Here is an 18,047-nt window from a genome sequence, read left to right as displayed (position 1 = left end):
ATCTGTCATTAGGGACTTGCAAATTAAAGCAATAATGACATATCACTAAAAATCTATTTAAATGGCTAAAACCCAAAACACTGAACACCAAATGTTGATAAGGACATGGAGAAAGGAATGAACTCTTGTTCATTGCTGGTAAGAATGCAAAATGCTACAACCACTCTGGAAGACAATTTCTTACCAGACTGAACATACTTTTACTATATGATCCAGCAAGTCATGCTTGTTGGCTTGAACTCAAACATATTGAAAACTTATGTCCACATAAAACCATAAATATACATTGAAGGTTTATTCATAAATAAAATTTGGAAGCAACCAAGATGTCCATCAGTGGGTGAGTGGATAAATGTGGTACATCCAGACAATGGAATGTTATTCAGTGATAACATACACAAATCTTCACAGCAGCTTTATTTGAAATAGCCAAAAACTGGAAACAACCCAATATCCACTAATAGCCGATTGGATAAAAAACAACTGTGGTATATCCATACAATGGAATAACACTCCAAAATACAAACAAACATACTATTGATATATGTAACAAGATGGATTAATCTCAAAATAGTCATAGTTAATTTAACAAGCCCAAATCCTCACTCCCCAGATAGCATATTGCATATTTACCATCCCTCTTGGAAGGACACATCTGCCCTTGCCCCGCAACTTAGGAAAGTGAGCCCTTCTCAATGTCAACAAGAACTAGAGAGCAATGAAGTCCATTTCCACCTTGTACACGAGGACTACTGGTTGGGTCCCAGAAACCCTACCCCTGGACTTCTCTTTTATCAGTGCTGGTGCAGCAATAGCCACAAAATCAACATGGATCCACAAACCTTTAGAACACTGAAGGCCCTGAGAGTTTCTGTACACTCCTATCCCATACAGGCACAAGTGCACAGACATTTGCAGATGATTCCTTTAGGATAGTCACATACCTTCGCATTTGCCAGTTATCTCCACTCAATTATCAAAATATTTCTATACGAATTATGATTTGCACCTTGCCCCATAGGCCTTCCAGTCAATGATACCTACCCATCAGGATTCTGGACATCACAGATAAGACATCAGGTCCAGGAGACAGAAATCCCTCAAAAGTGCTGGGGAGTATGGGGGACTTCCTGAGAAAAAGGGACCCAATTCGTGTTGCTTCCAGAAGCATTGGAGGTTTTTCACACCAACTATGCCCTTCTCAGAATGAACTCTGGGCTTCCAGGAAATCCAGATTCCAGGCCACAGGATTAGGCACACAAAGTTCTTCAGTCTTTTCCAACAAGCCTTGGACAACAGTGCAAATCAGATCACAAGACTGAGATGTCTGCTGCCATCCTGCTGTCCCTTCTCAGGCACATGGTACCAACAAAAGCCATTCCTCCCTTCATGTTGGCAGAACCCATTTTTTTCTCAGTCCACATCACATAGTGAGTAGGCTCCCCAAGAGTCCAGACAGCCACAGCAGGCCTGTACCACTGTGCGAACCAAGGAAGCATGGGGCAGGCGGTTCCAACAGTGGGTGGTTGGGAAGCAGGACGAAGAGTCACAGCTCTTGTGTTTAGAGCTGACATTGTCCATGAGGAAGAGAAATCTTGTCTGGAAATCCTAGCAGACTCCTGCTCAAACCCTTGTGCCCAGAGCTAGATCACACCACTCAGAACCCAGTCATTGGGGAGAAAGTGAAGACCTTCAGTGAGCTCAGAAAGCTCATGATTCTTTCTAGGGACTAAGAGAGAGCAGCAGGGGTCTGCCTTCCCTGAGCATGTTGGAATGATTGACATACTGTGGGACCCTGACAGCTGGCAATAGAGGTGGCTTCTGCCACAGGCACTGGCACTGATATAACAGTCAAGAGCCCTGGACAGTTCATATAGTGACACGTATATACATGGAACTTCCTGGGAATGGAACCAGGCTGAATGCATGAATGCACAATGTCCACCTGCTGGTTCATGGCTCCCTCAGCACCACAGGTACTCACAAAGCTTTCCTCTGCTGTAAGTGCTGAGGCTGAATGAGGAGACAGCACATTTTCTGCATGCATAAGGCTTTTGTCTAGTGTGAACTTTCTGGTGCTAAAGAAGTTTAAGAGACACAGCTAAAGGGCTACCCAAACTGTTGCTATCATGAGGCTTTTCTCTAATATGAACTTTCTGGTGCCGCACCAGATGGGAGCTCCGGCTGTAGGCTTTCCCGCACTCACTACACACATAAGGCTTCTCTCCAGTGTGAACCCTCTGGTGCAGGATAAGGCTAGAGTTGCGGCTAAAAAATTTTCCACATTCACTGCACTCGTAAGGCCTTGCTCCTGTGTGAACTTTCTTGTGTTGAACAAGGTGGGAGCTGCTAATGTAAGCTTTTCCACACTCAGTGCACACGTAAGGCCTTGCTCCGGTGTGAACCCTCTGGTGCAGGATGAGGCTGGAGTTGTGGCTGAAGCATTTGCCACACTCACCACACTCATAAGGCTTCGCCCCAGTGTGGATTCTCTGGTGCACAATCAGGTTGGAGCTGTGGCTAAAGAATTTTCCACACTCGCCACATTCATAAGGCCTCTCCCCCGTGTGGATTTTCTGGTGCTGCACAAGTGTGTCCTTGCGGCTAAAGGCCTTCCCACACTCGCTGCACTCATATGGCCTTGCTCCGGTGTGGATTATCTGGTGCTGGACAAGAGTGTCTTTGCAGCTAAAAGCCTTCCCACATTTGCTGCACACGTAAGACCTTGCTCCTGTGTGGACTCTCCGATGTTTAATAAGGCTGGAGTTATGGCTAAAGAATTTCCCGCATTCGATGCATTCGTAGGGCCTTGCCCCAGTGTGAATCCTCCAGTGCTCAATAAGGTGGGAGCTTTGGCTAAAGAATTTCCCGCACTCGCTGCATTCATATGGCCTCTCTCCAGTATGAAATCTCTGGTGCTGAACGAGTGTGTCTTTGCGGCTGAAGGCTTTTCCACACTCATTGCACTGGTAAGGCCTCTCTCCAGTGTGGATTCTCTGGTGCTGGACAAGGTGGGAGCTTCTGCTGTAGGCTTTCCCACACTCGCTGCAGTCATAAGACCTCTCTCCAGTGTGGACTCTCCGGTGCTGGACAAGTGTGTCTTTGCGACTGAAGGCCTTGCCACACTCGCTGCATGTATAATGTCTCCTCCCAGTGTGAAGTTTCTGGTGCACTTTTAGGTGGGACAGGTGAATGAAGGCCTTCCCACACTCTTTACACACATGGGATGTTTCTCCATTGTGAACTTTTCTGTGGTGAATAAGAGCCGATTTCTCCTTGGACACATTTCCACATGGCAGGCAACTCATGGGCTTCTCTTCAGTGTAAGCCATCTGTTTGTCAAGCAGAGAAAAGGTGCTCAGGAAGGCTCTCCCATCGTCACTGCAACTGAAAAGCATCAGTGCATCCTGATCCCTGTGGAGTTTCCTGAGGTTGGTGCTGGGTGGGAAAGACTCCGTGAACCTGGTCCTCTTGCATGGACTCGACTCACAGTGAAGGGCCTGGAGCTGGAGGAGGCCAGAGTTGTCCAGCAAGTCCATTCCGCCTTCCCTGCAAGGAAAGGGTCTGCCCAACGTGTGGACGGCAAAGCTCTTCACCAATGAGGCCCCACCAGTGTCCCTGCTGATGGGCTTCTCTCCACCATTTTCTTCCTCATACTGGTCAAAGTTTGCCCTGAATGCCAATCCTCTCCCACATGGGCCACATGTGCATGGTTTCTGCATGGGGGATGGCCCCTCGTGTCCAGCCAGGGGCAAAACGTCTCTCAAGAGTGGGTCACGCAACTCACACAGGTGGGATTTCTGGATAAATGGACCTGACTCAGGAGTCCTGACCGGTAACACTTCTGCAGAAGCACTCTGCTCAGAAGGGGCCTCCTCATGGTCTACTTCACGCCAGCAACCTGAAAGCAGACAAATGCTGGTGAAGTACATGTTGACTTTGGTGGGAGGCAGCAACCCCATCAGATATGAGTGTGTGACACACCAGAAACAAGTCCACTGACTTGCTGGCAGGACGAGGGAGCCAGGAGAGGGGTGAAGAAGGGCCCACTGTCAGTGCTGAGACTCCACAGGTCACAGAACGGAGGAACCATAATGATGGGTAAAGACACAACAATGGCACCCAGGAGAGGGAGGAGAAGCGAGGTCTCCAACTCAGGCTCTACAAAAGGGCTTCAGCAGGGCCCTGGCTGCTGGTGTCTGGTGAGCTCTGTGCAAAACGCTGTGTCCCGGCCCAGGAAAGTCTGACTGCAAGGAAACCGCTGGTTGTTAAGGACTATTTAAAAATGTGTGCACAATACTGCAGAGCACTTCAGAGGGAGTAGAGAAGCGTGAGGGAAATGCAGAAGCCAGAGAAGTGGGGACACAGCCAAGGGATGGAGACAAAAGAGAGATGACAAGTGGGCACAGTGCCAGGAGTGGAGAAGGAGAGGGAGCAAGCAATGGCCAGGATAAGACGACACTCTTGTGCACACAAAGCAGGTTGAAGGGATGGGGTGAACCCAGTGCTAACATGACACACTCTCCCAGCTCCTGCCCTGCAGGGCCAGCCCCCCTCTGACTCCTCTCACTGTGGCTGCAGTTGGGACTCCCCAGGGCTTTCTGCTTGTCTCCACCTGGGCAACTCCATGGGATCTGGCAGATGGAGGTTATAAGGAAAACACAGGGCAGATCAGCAGCCCAGGCAGACCCACCCACAGAGAGAAAACAAAAGGTTAAAAAAGAACCTCAAAGGAGGATTTGTCAGAATAGTCCTGTGACCTCCGCAAGCAGTTATGATGTCAATACCTGCAGTTCTTGGCACAGCCAGGCCCCAGGAGATGTCAACTAGAGGATGAGGGCAGAACGTGGGATGCAGACATGCCATGGAGCTGGACAGCAAATGGCCAGGGAGTGCCATGCCAGGCAGAATCTGTTGAGCTGACTGAAGATGCCCCAAGCCTCTAACCCATTCCTTCAAGGCTTTGGGCAGCAGGTATGGGAACTGCTCAACAAGCCAGGGGGGTTACCCTGCACAGGACCCAGCCCTGGCACCCACAACCCCTACTCTGGGAACCAGAGAAGGAAAGGATAAGAGTCACTGATCTGGCTTGACAGAAAGAGCTGCTACGGAATGGGGAATATGCAAACCCCAAGGACCCTGGAATAGGTGCAAGTGCACGTGGAAGGCAGCCTTGAAGAGGGCCCCCAGAAAGGCCTCCTTCCCGGTATTCTTGCCCTTACATAAGCTTTCATTGTAAATGGGACTAATCTGTTTCTAAGGAATAGAATGAGGCAAAAATGATGGGATGTCACTCTCAAGGTAAGGCCAGAAAAAGACCAGCTTGCATCCTGGGCATTCTCTCTTGCTCGGGCTCAGAGAGAAGGCAGCTTCCCTGATATGAAGTAGGCCACAGGAAGGCCACCATGGCACAGAACTGAGGAAGGCCTTTGGCCAACAGCCAGCAAGAAGCCAACACTCACAATTCAACAAGCTGCAAGAAAGTGAATCTTGTGAACAGTGATATAAGTGAGTTTGTAAGTGGAGTCTTCCTGAGCGTAGCGTGCAAAGGAGAGCAAGGCTCTGGCTGACAGGTTGACTGAAACCTCAAGGGACAGCATGAGCAAATGTACCAGGTAAGCTGTGACCAGATTCCTGATGCACCAAAACTGAGATAATGAATTTTTACTGGGTTAAGCCAAAACATTTGGGGAAAATTTGCCATGTACTAACAGATAACTAAACCAGGGACTTACCCAGTGAGGACACAAGCGCAAAGTTCTCCAGCATCACATCACGGTACAGGCATCTCTGTGCCACATCAAGGAGCCCCCACTCCTCCCGGGAGAAGTACACGAACACATCCTCGAAGGTCACACAGCCCTGCCGTGAAGGGGACAGTTGAGCTCACAGGCAGCACAGCACCTCTCCCCACATCTCACCGCACACATGAGCATTCCTGGATCCCTGTCCCCCAAGCCTCTCAATGCAGGGGTACCAGGCCTTGGACCATTTAGTGCCTGCTGTCTCCTTACATCCCTGGGGTCACTGAGTCTAGCCCTGAGCAGACCCAGGCAGGTGGGGCAACAGGTACTATATAAACTACAGGTCTGGCAGGAAGGACCCCAAACAGTCCCCTGCCAGCCAGTTCTGGTGTCGTCCAGACCAGGCCTTCCAGATACGACCTTAAGAAGTAAGGAGTAAGGAGTAAGGAGGACTGAGGAGTAAGGCCCTCAGTCCATACTCCTCCCAACATGAACACCACTCTTTGAACCACACTGGCCTCACATCTGGTAACACATTCCACTACCACTGACAACCTCTGGTCCACACCATTTGCACCCCCAAGGGAACCCCCATCCCACTCTGCACAAAAGGTCCAGCAAATGCTCCCATGTCTTTATGACAGCCACCACTGCCACCCAGGTACCTAAGCAAGACACGCAGTCCTCAGTGCCAAGTTTTGAGTTTCTGATTATCATCAGCACAGCCACCATGACCTGAAGATACTCCCTTGGAAATTTAACCCATTCCACACCATTCCCCACTGGCTGCCACATTTTGAACTTCTTCAACAGGAGTAACTTGTATCTAGCTTGATGCCTCCACTAAGGGGTCTCTGGGGCTTCTTAAACCAAACATGACAAAAGCCTAACCCCCATATAGCCACTGAAAATTACTCCTGCCACCAACTTCTCTATCTTAACTGTCGGCACCTGCTAAAGCAAAACCCCCCTGGGGTCACCCATGACTTTTTGCTTTTTCTCATTCACCCTTCACATCAGAAAACCCAGTCAACCTACTTAAAAAACAGATCCAAAATCCACCAACTTCTCTCATTTCCCCAGCTACCCCTCTGGGCCAGCCACTGTGAACACTCCTGTGGAATGCTGCACTAGCTCCCTCCTCAGGCCAACGCTCTGTTCTCAACCAGACAGCAGCCAAAGGGAGCCTGTTAAGATCTGAGTCAGATCATCTCTCCCTTCTGCTCCAACGCTTTCAAGTGTCACCACTCTCAGAACAGAGACCCAGCCCCTGAACCTGCCATTCCTGCCTGACTCCTGGCCCTGTTCCCAACAGACATAATGAAGACCTGTGATTCTCTAAGGACTCCTAATTCATTCTTACCTCCATTTGCTATTACTACGCCTAATACACCCTTCTAGTCCTCATCCTATTGGTAGAAAAAGTAGAAATCTTTCCATATAACTTCTGACCCAGATTCAGAATGCTGGGCCCCCAGAGTCAAGTGCAGAGAAAGGAACAAGTGAAGAGTTCCAGAATATTACTATGTCTCATCAGAAAATCTGGCCAGTCCTGCACTGGCAGGGTGGCTCAGCTAGTTGGAGCATTGTCCCATATACCAAAAGGCTGTGGGTTTGATTCCCAGTCCCACACATGCCTAGGTAGCAAGTTCAATCCCTGATCAGGGAACATACTGGAGGCAACTGATGTTTTTCTCTCACATCAGTGTTACTCCTTCTCTCAAAATGAAAACATATCCTTAGGTAAGGATTAAAAAATAAAAATAAAAATAAAAATCTGGTCAGCCCTACTTTAAAAACATATACAAAACCCATTTGCTTCTCTCACCTCCATTGTCACCTCTGTGGTCCTCCCACCGTCAACACGCACTTGGACACCATCCTGGTCCCCTGCCCAAGCTTCCCACTCTGCAGCCTGAGGAGCCTTTTGACGCCCAAGTCAGATCACCTCCCTCCCCTGTTCTAGACCTTCTGTGGCTCCCACCATCATCAGGACAGAGGCCCAGCTCTTCAGGATGCCTGTCCTGGCCTGAGCCCTGACCTCCTGCTCTCTGTTCTCTCAAGACGTAACAGAGACCCGCGGCTCCTGCACCTCTCCTGACTCAGTCCCACCTCCAAGGCTTTGTACTAGGTAGCTCTCAGGCCTTGGAAACCCTTGCATACCTCAAGCCATGGACACGGGGAAAGGGAACCACGCCTTATATCCTGCGGGAGCGACTGCCCTCCATGGCCTTTAGACTCAAGAGGAGGGAAAGACAAGAGGAAAGCGGCAGCCCCTAGATCCGAGTCGCTGAGGGCTTGGGGGTCCCTGCCACTCACCCCAGCCCGGTCCATCAGCGCCGCGACCGCCATGGGATCCCGAGAGCAGACTCCGGGGTTCAGCCGGACTCCACACCTCCACCGGGCCGGGTGTCCTCGGGCTGACTGTCACACGGCGAGCCCGTCCCTCTCCTACCAGCCCCAGGTAAAAACGCGCACAAGGCCTCAGGGAGCCGCCTCCGGGGGCCTTCGAGGACAGGGGGCGGGCGCCAAGGCTGCAGAAACAGCGCCGCCCCGACGGACACCTCGGCGCTGGGCCGCCCGTCCCCCGACGGGAATCATGGCTCGTAACAAAGAAAGGAGGACGTCCTTTCCTTTTAACCGTCTTTCCCGGCTCGATTCCGAAGAACCGCGCTGCAAGCAGATCCCTCCCCGAGTTCAGAACCTCTGCGGCCAGAGTAGACCGTCTGACAGTCCTGGCGCAGAATAAATACGTCATGACGGCGGCACCGGAAGTCCCGTCTCTCCCTGACCTGCCGCGGGAAACGCCCACCTTCTGGGCGGTGCATCGCAATGACGACGCGGAAGGCGCGGACTTCGGGTTAATGTAGTTTGTTCGTTGCATTCAACCGGGCAAAGGGCACTTTCCAGATTCTGGCGACGTCGGCGCGAAGGACAGTAGTGGGGAAAAGATGGGGAAATAGCGTCCTAAAGGGCCACAGCGCGTCTTAAAGGGGACGCGCCCCGATTTCCCTGGTCGCCTGGGACAGTGCCACGTCCTTCGGGTCTCCAGTTGGTAATCCATTTTCATCCTGGAAAAGCTGCTTCATCTTTGGGGACTGCACTTAAATAGAACAACGAATATACCTCGCTCCTGGGGCCTTTACCCTGTAGTAACGTTAAATATACCTCAAATCTGTTGGTTCCCCAATTTGGGTCCCTGCTGTGGCAGCGTCAGCATCTCTCGTGAACTCAGAGTGCACCTCCTCGGTGAGTTCTGTGACCAGCCCCTCAGGTGGGCCACCACGTTCCCAGGCCGTGACCTCAGAACCCCCCACACTGGACTGTTACAAGAGTTCGTCCACCGGGCACTAGCAGAGCTAAACACTGAACACCAAGAATGGTAGTGGAGAAATACTGACTTTTTTATCCATGTATCGTGCCGCCAAAGGGACGGGAAACTAATGCTCAAAAGCCCCAACTCCCTGATGGCAAAGGGCAAAATCACAGGACACCAGGAAGGGGTTCAGGGTTGTACTGGGAGTTAATTGGTCAGAGGCGAGGTAAGGGCAATGAGTCATTTCTTCAGGTCTCGAGGGTATTTCTGATGTCTGCCCCTGCGTCCCTCTGTCCGGTCTTGTGGAAAAGTAGCCGGCTGGTCCTTCCACTTCAGGGCTCAGGAACTGAAATGTAACTTAGGTTAAGATGTTACCTTTAGCCAGCCAGAGGGGCAAACTGTGTAACCATTAGTGAGTTCCAGGCTACTGTCTTCTGTGGCCTTGGGGGTTGCTGATTATCTCAATCCCCGAGAATAGGCTAGGGGAGAAAGGCCAGGTCTCTGAGAGACAGGAGAGGGAAGGAGAGATGAATTCTAGAAGTGGAGTTTATTTAAAACTAAATTTAATCAAAGTCATAAGGACCCTTGGTTTCAAGTTTTCTCAAATGCCCAAGATCTCTCCCGTATGCACACCTTTTCACAGAATGTCCCCCGTGGGGCTAAGTCCCATCTACATCACAGGTTTAAATTATGTGCCACAGTGGGTGTTGTGACTGGAAGGGTTAAAGAGGAGCTCTGGGGAATCTGGAGGCCAGGCCTTCGTGTTTATTATTAAACACGATTTACTCCTTTAGGTGAGTGAAATTGATAGACCAATAAATATTGGTGGAGGGAAGATCCAGACCAAGGAAGTTTCTGTAGAAAGGGTGAGGGGCCAGGGCAGGGAAGGCACCTGAGTTTGTATGGGCAGTATGTCTTTGTCTGTCTGATTCCTCTGGCCCACAACTTCCTGCTGGCACAAGGCTCCCAACCCTTTCAGCCTGGACAAGCTGATCAGCATTTGACCAGATGGCCTGCCTCGTGAGCAGACAACTGATAATCGATCAGGTTTCCTTTAGGAATTCTGATTGGTTGCTGCTATGCAGCAACATCTGGCTACTTAAAGTTGACAGTGCCCAGAAGTAGTTTTTAGCAGTTTGTCTCTCTTTGGCTGCAGCCCTGCTTTGGTGAACATGATGGGCAGTTTGCCCAGAACAGGCTGGGGCGCGGGCTCAAAGACTGCCAGGTGGTTGGTAGTGTTGTACAGCTGTGATTGGCTGATACTCCCACCTCAGCCAAACAACGTTTGGTTGTTTATAGCGGGGGGTGGGACTCAGAGATGGAGAAGCAGAATCCAAAACCTTTGATTGGCTGTCCATCAGGAGGGGTGGGGCTAGCAAATGTAAGTTGTCTTGAATGGAGGCTTTAAGAGTAAAGTGTACCTTGATTGCCTGTCATTGGAAATTGGGGACCTGCAAAGCATAGTAGCCGTTATTGACAACCGGTCATGGAGAAGGCGGGGCTTAGTTCCTAAGATGGTGGTAGGTCAGGGCTGGGCAGAGAGGTTTCTGTCGGGGTTTGTCACTGCTGGGAGTGTAGGTCTTCTGGGTCTGGCACTTACCTCTGAACTCTGGGGTCCTCTTGAATATAAACAAGTTCACAGACCACCAACCTCAGTTAAGGCCCCTCAGTGACCATGATGGAGCGAGACAAAGAAAAAATGGCCCTATCATCGTTGTTTAAACAGAAAAAAACAAGAACCCTGTACGAACAGAAAAGACCAGATAGCTCCCTTGTTGTGGGTACTGGCTGCTGCTCCAGTGCCGCCTCCCTCTCCTGCCTCGTGGGTAACAAATTTCACAGTATCTGATTACAGTCAACCATGTGTCCTGATGGTGTCCAATTCTGACCCATGCTCTATTTCCTTAGTCTCCTCCAAATCACTGAACACAATCCCAGGGCCTGGAAAACGCCCCTCCTAACATCCCCTTACTGAGCGCCCCGCATTTCCCACCGTGAGCGGTATCACAGGGCACCCATAAGCCCCACTGCTCCACCACAAGTGTCCAGCGTTGCTGGTGCTGGAAGGCGCCGGCACCACCTCTCTGCAGACCCAGAAACCCCTCAACTCAACTCGCTCATCCGTTTCCCTAGATGTCTGATGGACGTCTCAAACTCACCGAGTACAAAACCCAGTTCCTGTCCTGGCTGGTGTGGCTCAGTGAATTCAACGCCTGCCTTCGGACTGCTGGGTTTCCAGTTGGGTTCCCAGTTCCTGGCATGTACCTGGGTTGAGGGCCAGGTCTACAGCTGGGGTGTGCACCAGTCGACTGATTGATGTTTGTCTCACAGTATCAATATCAAATATCAATATTTCTCTCCCTTTCTCCTCTCTAAAAATAAATCAGTATTTAAAAAACCACACCCAGTTCATGTCCTCCACCCCACTGGATCTCACTGCCCACCATGCGGCCCACTATCACCACAGTGGCCTTCTCTGACTCCTGCCACAAACCATAATCTTGTCTGTTACCTTTGCTGGAGATGTTCTCCTCCCACCCTGCCTGGGGATCCCCTATCATATCCTTCACGAGTCTCTGTATTAACCTCTAGCTTCTATCTCTTCTTCCTGTGCTTTAGTGTAATGTCCGTCTTCCCAATTTACACACGAGAACACCAAGCTCCAAAGATAAGGGATGTGACCAAGGTCATATGGCTGGGGACAGGCACAGGGAACGGACTGGAATCCCAACTGCAAACTCTTAGCTTTGAGGTTGCTCTGCTCCCTCCACCCCATGTCAATCCTTTCTCTTGCGCTTCTGGGGTCCCCAAACATTCGTCAAAGCAATAGCTACCTTTTGCACCTGCTTCATTTAATGTGCTCTCCCTGTGAGAGCTCATGGGCAGGGTTTCCATCTAGCCAGCCATGTGCCCCATCTCCACGGTGCCACATGGATAGGGTCGCACCACTCTTGCCCAAAAGAAGCAGGTCATATCCAGCCCCTCCAACTGAACACAACAGAAGTGAAGAATAAATGGTGAGAAATGGGAGTTGAGAGAACCAACCCGAGCCCTTCATCCTCTGGAGGACAGGTCAGAACTGCTTTGGGACAAATACTGGCCCACATCTCTGAATGCACTGCATGATGATGATGAGCTTTTAGGTGTGGAAACGCCCTCTGCAGGAGAGGGTGTGAATCTGTGGAGCCAAGAGCTCTGATCTAGTCATAGCCACTATACATGCCAGGGTAGGAAAGAAAGAGGCCCTTGAGAGGCAACTCTTTCCTAGTTAGAAAATTATACATGCCATCATTAAAAACGTGCAAGTATGGCAACTCTTTCAGAAGTACACACAATGAAATGTGGTAAAGCTCCACAGAATGGTTCCGGCCCACAATGGTGATGCGAAACTATACCTGAGCAGGTAGACCAAGCTCTGAGGGGGGCTCAGAGCAAGGTTGCGATTATTTTCATATTAAAAAACAGTATTTTTTTTAACATGAGTTAGCAATGCCCACTTCATGTAGTCAACATTTACTCCAAAATGCCCACCTGATGAGTACCAAACAATAAAATATGTCCACAGGGGTAAATGTGAAGCCCACGTGTACGCACACGTCTTCATTCCTTTGGTAAGTTCCGATCACTTTTTCTTTAATAGTAATACTTGAAACATTCTCAAAAGATTAAATAATGAGATTCCTAACTCATGTTTTTTTTTAAGTTCATCATGAATTTATTTAACATGAGTGTGGTTTACAGTTTTTGTTTTTTAGTCCTAATGCAACCCCTACAAGACTACTTACTGAGGTGAACTCACTTGGAAAAGAACCTCGAGAGATTTTTAAAAAGTGAAAAAACCCAGCCAGAGGAAAGACTGAGGATTCACCTGGAAATTGCACAGGTACATGATGATGACATCGTGTCTCAGAGAAAAGAAAGAAGAACAAATGTGTAGATGGGGACCAAGAAAAAGTGAGCATGCTGGATAGTTAAAATGACACACAAAAAGGCTTGTTTTGTTTCTCTTAACAGTGTCTTAAAATTTTATTCATTTTAGAATTACATTTGATATACAGTATTATATTTGCTTCATGTATACTGGTGTTTTTTTTTAAATTAAAGCCCTCTCTCACCACTCTTATTTAACATAATACTAGAAGTCCTAGCCACAGCAATCAGTCAAGACAAAGAAATAAAATACATTGATATTGGAAAGAAAAAAAGTAAAGCTGTCTTTAATTACAGATCATATGATCTTACATGTTTAAAATCCCAAAGACTCAAAAGCTGTTGAATCTAACCAATGATTTCAGTAAAGTTGCAGGATATAAAATCAATACACATAAATCAATGACATTACTATGCACTAATCATGAAACATCTGAAAAAGAAATATGTAAAGAACACTATCCCATTCAGACAGCATCAAAACCAATAAAATACCTAGTAATAAATTTAACTAAGGAAGTGAAAGACCTGTACACTGAAAACTACAAGATTTTGTTTCAAACAACTAGAACAGAAACGGAACCACAGAAATGGAGATCACATGGAGGGTTATCAATAGGGGATTGGGAGGGGGAGAGAGGGGGGAAAGGTACAGAGAATAAGTAGCATAAATGATAGGTGGAAAATAGACAGGGGGAGGGTAAGAATAGTGTAGGAAATGTAGAAGCCAAAGAACTTATAAGTATGACCCATGGACATGAACTATAGGGGGGGAATGTGGGAGGGAGGGGGTGGGCAGGATGGAGTTGAGTAAAGGGGCGGAAATGGGACAACTGTAATAGCATAATCAATAATAAAAAAAAGATTTTGTTTAAAGAAATCAAACACAAATTAATGGAAGGCCAACCCATGTTCATGAATTGGAAGAAATTAGTATTGTTAAAATGTCCATGCTACCTAAACCCATCTATAGATTGAACCCGATACCTATCAAAATTCCAACAGCATTTTCCAAAGGAATAGAGAAACAATCCTAAAGTTTGCATAAAACCACAAAAGACCCCAAATAGCCAAAGCAATCATGAGAAAGAACAAAATGAGAAGCATCACACTTACTGATTTCAAACTATCTTACAAAGCTATAGTAATTAAAACAGTATGGCGCTGGTATAAAAATAGACAGATAGGACACTGGGACAGAACAGAGAGCCCAGAATTCAATGCTCACATATACGGTCAACTAATATTCAACAAGGGTGCCAAGAACATCCATCCAATGGGGAAATAGTCTCTTCAATAAATGGTGGTCGGAAAACAGGAGAACCACATGCAGAAAAACAAGATTGAACCTCTCTTACACCACTCACAAAATTAACTTGAAATGAATCAAAGACTTAAACATAAGCCCTGATACCATAAAACTAGAAGCAAGCACAGGGGAAAAAAACTCCTTGACGCTGGTCTTGGCAGTATTTTGGGGATATGATACCAAAAGCACAAACAACCAAAGAAAAAATCAACAAGTGGGACTATACAAAACTTAAAATCTTCTGCACTGCAAAAGACATAATTAACAAAAGGGCAACCTATGAAATAGAAAACAGTATTTGCAAACCACGTATCAGCTCAGGGGTTAATATACAAAATGTATAGAGAACTGAAACATCTGAATAACAAAACCAAAACAATCCATTAAAAAATGGCCAAAGGGTTCAGGAGCTGGAAACTGGTGAGGCAGAGCCAGTGTTCTGTATCTAGGAGCCTGAGACGAAATGCAAGACGCACGGGGATGTGCTCTCCCCCACACAGACCTTCCTCATCTACATGGCCCTGTGGCAAGTCACTCCTTTTATCTTAAAAAAAAAATTGGACAGTATATGAAGACTGGACATCTCATGTGAATGCATAAGAACTTGGCAACAGTTTCTACTCTACAAACAGGCTCAGAAAGATATAATAGACTCTTTAATTCAATGAACGTAAACCTTCTACTTGTTAAAAACAAGTTTGGTTGTGGTAACTGATCTTCAGAACTAAAACTGAAAACTATTTGGGAAATATGAAAGGATGTTTTGTGGTCATAGTATGCCCTTATGCCCTGTCTTGTCTGTCATTTCTGTTGACGTTTTTACTTGTCTGGAGTACATTTGTTGAAGAGCTCCTCATGATTAGTTACATTTTTTGGAAGCCAGCACACAGCCACAACATTTAAGCACAGGACCATTAATCTACATTTTTAATAAATGTACCAGTAAAAAATAAAAATAGCCAACATGTACATGAAAAGGTGCTTAACATGGCTAATCATCAGAGAAATGCAAATCAAAACCACAATAACATATCACCTCACATCTGTAAAAACTGCTACCATCGAGAAGAGATAATAGTGTTGACAAAAAAATGGAAAGAAGAGAATCCTGTATACTGTTCGTGGGATTTTACCTGGTCCAGTCACTTTGGAGAACAGTATGTAGGCTCTTCAAAAAATTAAAAATACAACTACCTTATGACCCAGTGATTCCACTTCCAAATATAAATATCCGTATTTTTCCAACAATAAAAAAAGAGAGAACCGGTTGTTGAAGGGATATGTGCACTTCATGTTTATTACAGTATTATTCACAACAGCCAAATGCCACCAATGGACCAATAGATGAAAAAACATGTGATGGCCCTGGCCGGTGTGGCTCAGTTGGTTGGAGAGTCATCCCATAAGTCAAAAGGTTGTGGGTTTGATCCCTGGTCAGGCCATAAAGAAAAAAAAACGTGATACACAAACACACAACGGAAATACTGCCATCTACAACAACGTGGATGGACCATGACATTATGCCAAGGCAGGTCAGAGAAAGACACACACTCTATGATATCCCTTATATGTGGAATCTGAAAACAAAAACAAAGTAAGTTATAAAAATAAAGAATGCAACTGATGGTTACCAAAGGCTGGTGGGTGCGGGGAATAGGAAAGACTGTTAAGGGTACATACTTGCAACTAGTACGTAAACAGTTCCTGGAGATCTAATATACAATTTCGAGGTCACAAACAGAATTACTGTAAACATCCAACTTGGTAAGAGACTAGATCGTATTTATTCTCACCACTAGAAGTGACAAATCTGAAATGTGATAGAGGTGTTGGCTAATGCCAGGATGGAAATCACTGTGCAATATAAATGTATTAGATCAATAATATTGTACACCTAAACTTATGCAATTTTATGTCAATTATATCTTGAAAACAATAAATTAATCTGAGGCCTTGAATGGTCAAATGGTACAATAAAACATACCCACTCAGGTGAATACTTACTTCCTTAAAAATATAATAATTTTAGGCAACAATTTTTTAGTATTCTCACTGAGTTTTAAGTGCTTCATAAAGGAAGCCTTCACATTCATCACAAAGACTAATGCTTCTCAATGACTGAGACGATGTCTTGCAATAAAGGGTTTCAATAAATACTTGCAGAGCTGCACTCAAGTGGGCAGTGCTCCTGACAGGTGATGGGGACAGGGCCATTTCTCAAACCCTGCTGCTCCCCTTCACCCAACAACAAAAACAACCAAGAACAAATAATCATGGGTTTGTCAGGGAAACCCGAAAAAAGTAGGAACAAATTTCTTTTTGTTACATTTACTTTTCTTCCTCCTCCTTTATCTGTTTTTTTGTTTTATAAACATTCCTGTAACTGCTTTTCAGTACTAAGGGTAAAACTACAGCTGAAGGTTCTTGTAATTACACAATAACCAAATTCTCAGATGTAGAGTAAGGTCCTACATTGGGTCAATTTCCAGTAACTCTTTAGATGACAATAGGTGATGATCGGTGTCAGAAGATTTTCTCCCAGTGATGACAATTTCGGGGTTTCTCTTAGGTAAAACTTTTCAGATGCTCAGTAAGACATCTCTTCTGGCCAAAAGATTTTCCTCAGGAGTTACATTGGAAAAGTCTTTCCCCAGTATGAGTTCTCTGAATTTACTAAGGTAAGTCCACTTGCAAAAGGCTTTCCCACGTCTGTCCACTCATAGGGTTCCCCCCCAATGTGAAAACTTCAAGGCTAGTGAGAAATGAACAAAAGCAGAAGGCGAGTCCACATTCACTACATTAGTAGGTTTCTCCCTAGTGTGACTCCTCATGTGTTGACTTAGGGAAAAGCTGTCACAAAAGGCTCTGCAATACTCTTTACACTAAAGGATTTTTCTCCAGTGTAGATCCTGTTATCCCACAAAGAAACCCCTAAAAAGCACAGGAAGGCCTTTCCACATTAGTGCACTCAGGGCTTCTCTCCTGGGAGAACCCTCATGTGATGAGGGAGAAAACAGCTGTCACAAAAGGCTCACCCACATACTCTGCACTCAAACAGAATTTGTCCACAGTGGGAAACAGTCACAAGAGACTCACATTCTCTGCATTCACGAGGCTTCTCCCCCGTGAGACCCTGCTGGTACTGCATGAGGTCTGGCTCTGGCTGCTGGCCCTCCCTCACCAGAAGAACCCACATAGCCTCTGAGTACAAATCCTCACAGGCTGACTGACCTCTGCCCTTCCTGAGAAAGGCTTTCTCACATTCACTGTAGTCACAGGGCTGCACTCAAGCATGAGCTGCTGATGGTGTAAACATGCCAGCGTCTGTTGAGCCTTTTCCTGTGTTCCTTCCACTTTGGAGATCCTTCCCAGTATGGACTATGGAGTGCAGGTTATTACCTGACCCCTCACAATTGTGTTCAGAGGTCATCTTCCTGGGGAGACTCTGCTGGGAAACTGTCCCTGGACTTCCTACATTTCTAATGTTCCTCACTGTTCCCTGGCTCCCTACACTGGGAGCCCTTTGACACTGCCCAAGTCAACTGACCCTAGAGTGAAGCTCCCTCCAGTAGGGGTGGCTGAGAAAAGGAAGGCTTTATCACCCCAGGCTATGCTTTCTTGCCTAACAGGAATCTTAGACACATACAGACTTATTAGTGATTTCTGCACAGAAGGCCTCCCCATACTGTGCTGTGTGGCTCCTCCCCACTGAGAGGCCTGGTGATGGACAAGCCCAGAGCTGGCCAGA

The 18,047-nt window shown here is 47.0% G+C and overlaps 1 protein-coding gene across 1 annotated transcript; it reads right to left on the bottom strand.

Annotated features, from left to right (window-relative positions):
• Positions 1 to 400: 400 nt before the first annotated feature.
• ZNF304 (zinc finger protein 304) lies at positions 401 to 8,476 on the bottom strand. The gene is made up of 3 exons (XM_024570019.3): positions 8,064 to 8,476; positions 5,736 to 5,862; positions 401 to 3,901 (listed from the first exon to the last, which is right to left on the bottom strand). The coding sequence occupies exons 1-3, from the start codon at positions 8,094 to 8,096 to the stop codon at positions 2,079 to 2,081; spliced, it is 1,983 nt and encodes a 660-aa protein (XP_024425787.2). The 5' UTR covers positions 8,097 to 8,476; the 3' UTR covers positions 401 to 2,078.
• Positions 8,477 to 18,047: the final 9,571 nt, after the last annotated feature.

The sequence above is a fragment of the Desmodus rotundus genome, chromosome 12, assembly GCF_022682495.2.
Source record: "Desmodus rotundus isolate HL8 chromosome 12, HLdesRot8A.1, whole genome shotgun sequence".
Classification (NCBI taxonomy): Eukaryota; Metazoa; Chordata; class Mammalia; order Chiroptera; family Phyllostomidae; genus Desmodus; species Desmodus rotundus.
The sequence above is the reverse complement of the archived record's forward strand: the minus strand, read 5'-3'. Positions and strand labels throughout refer to the sequence as shown.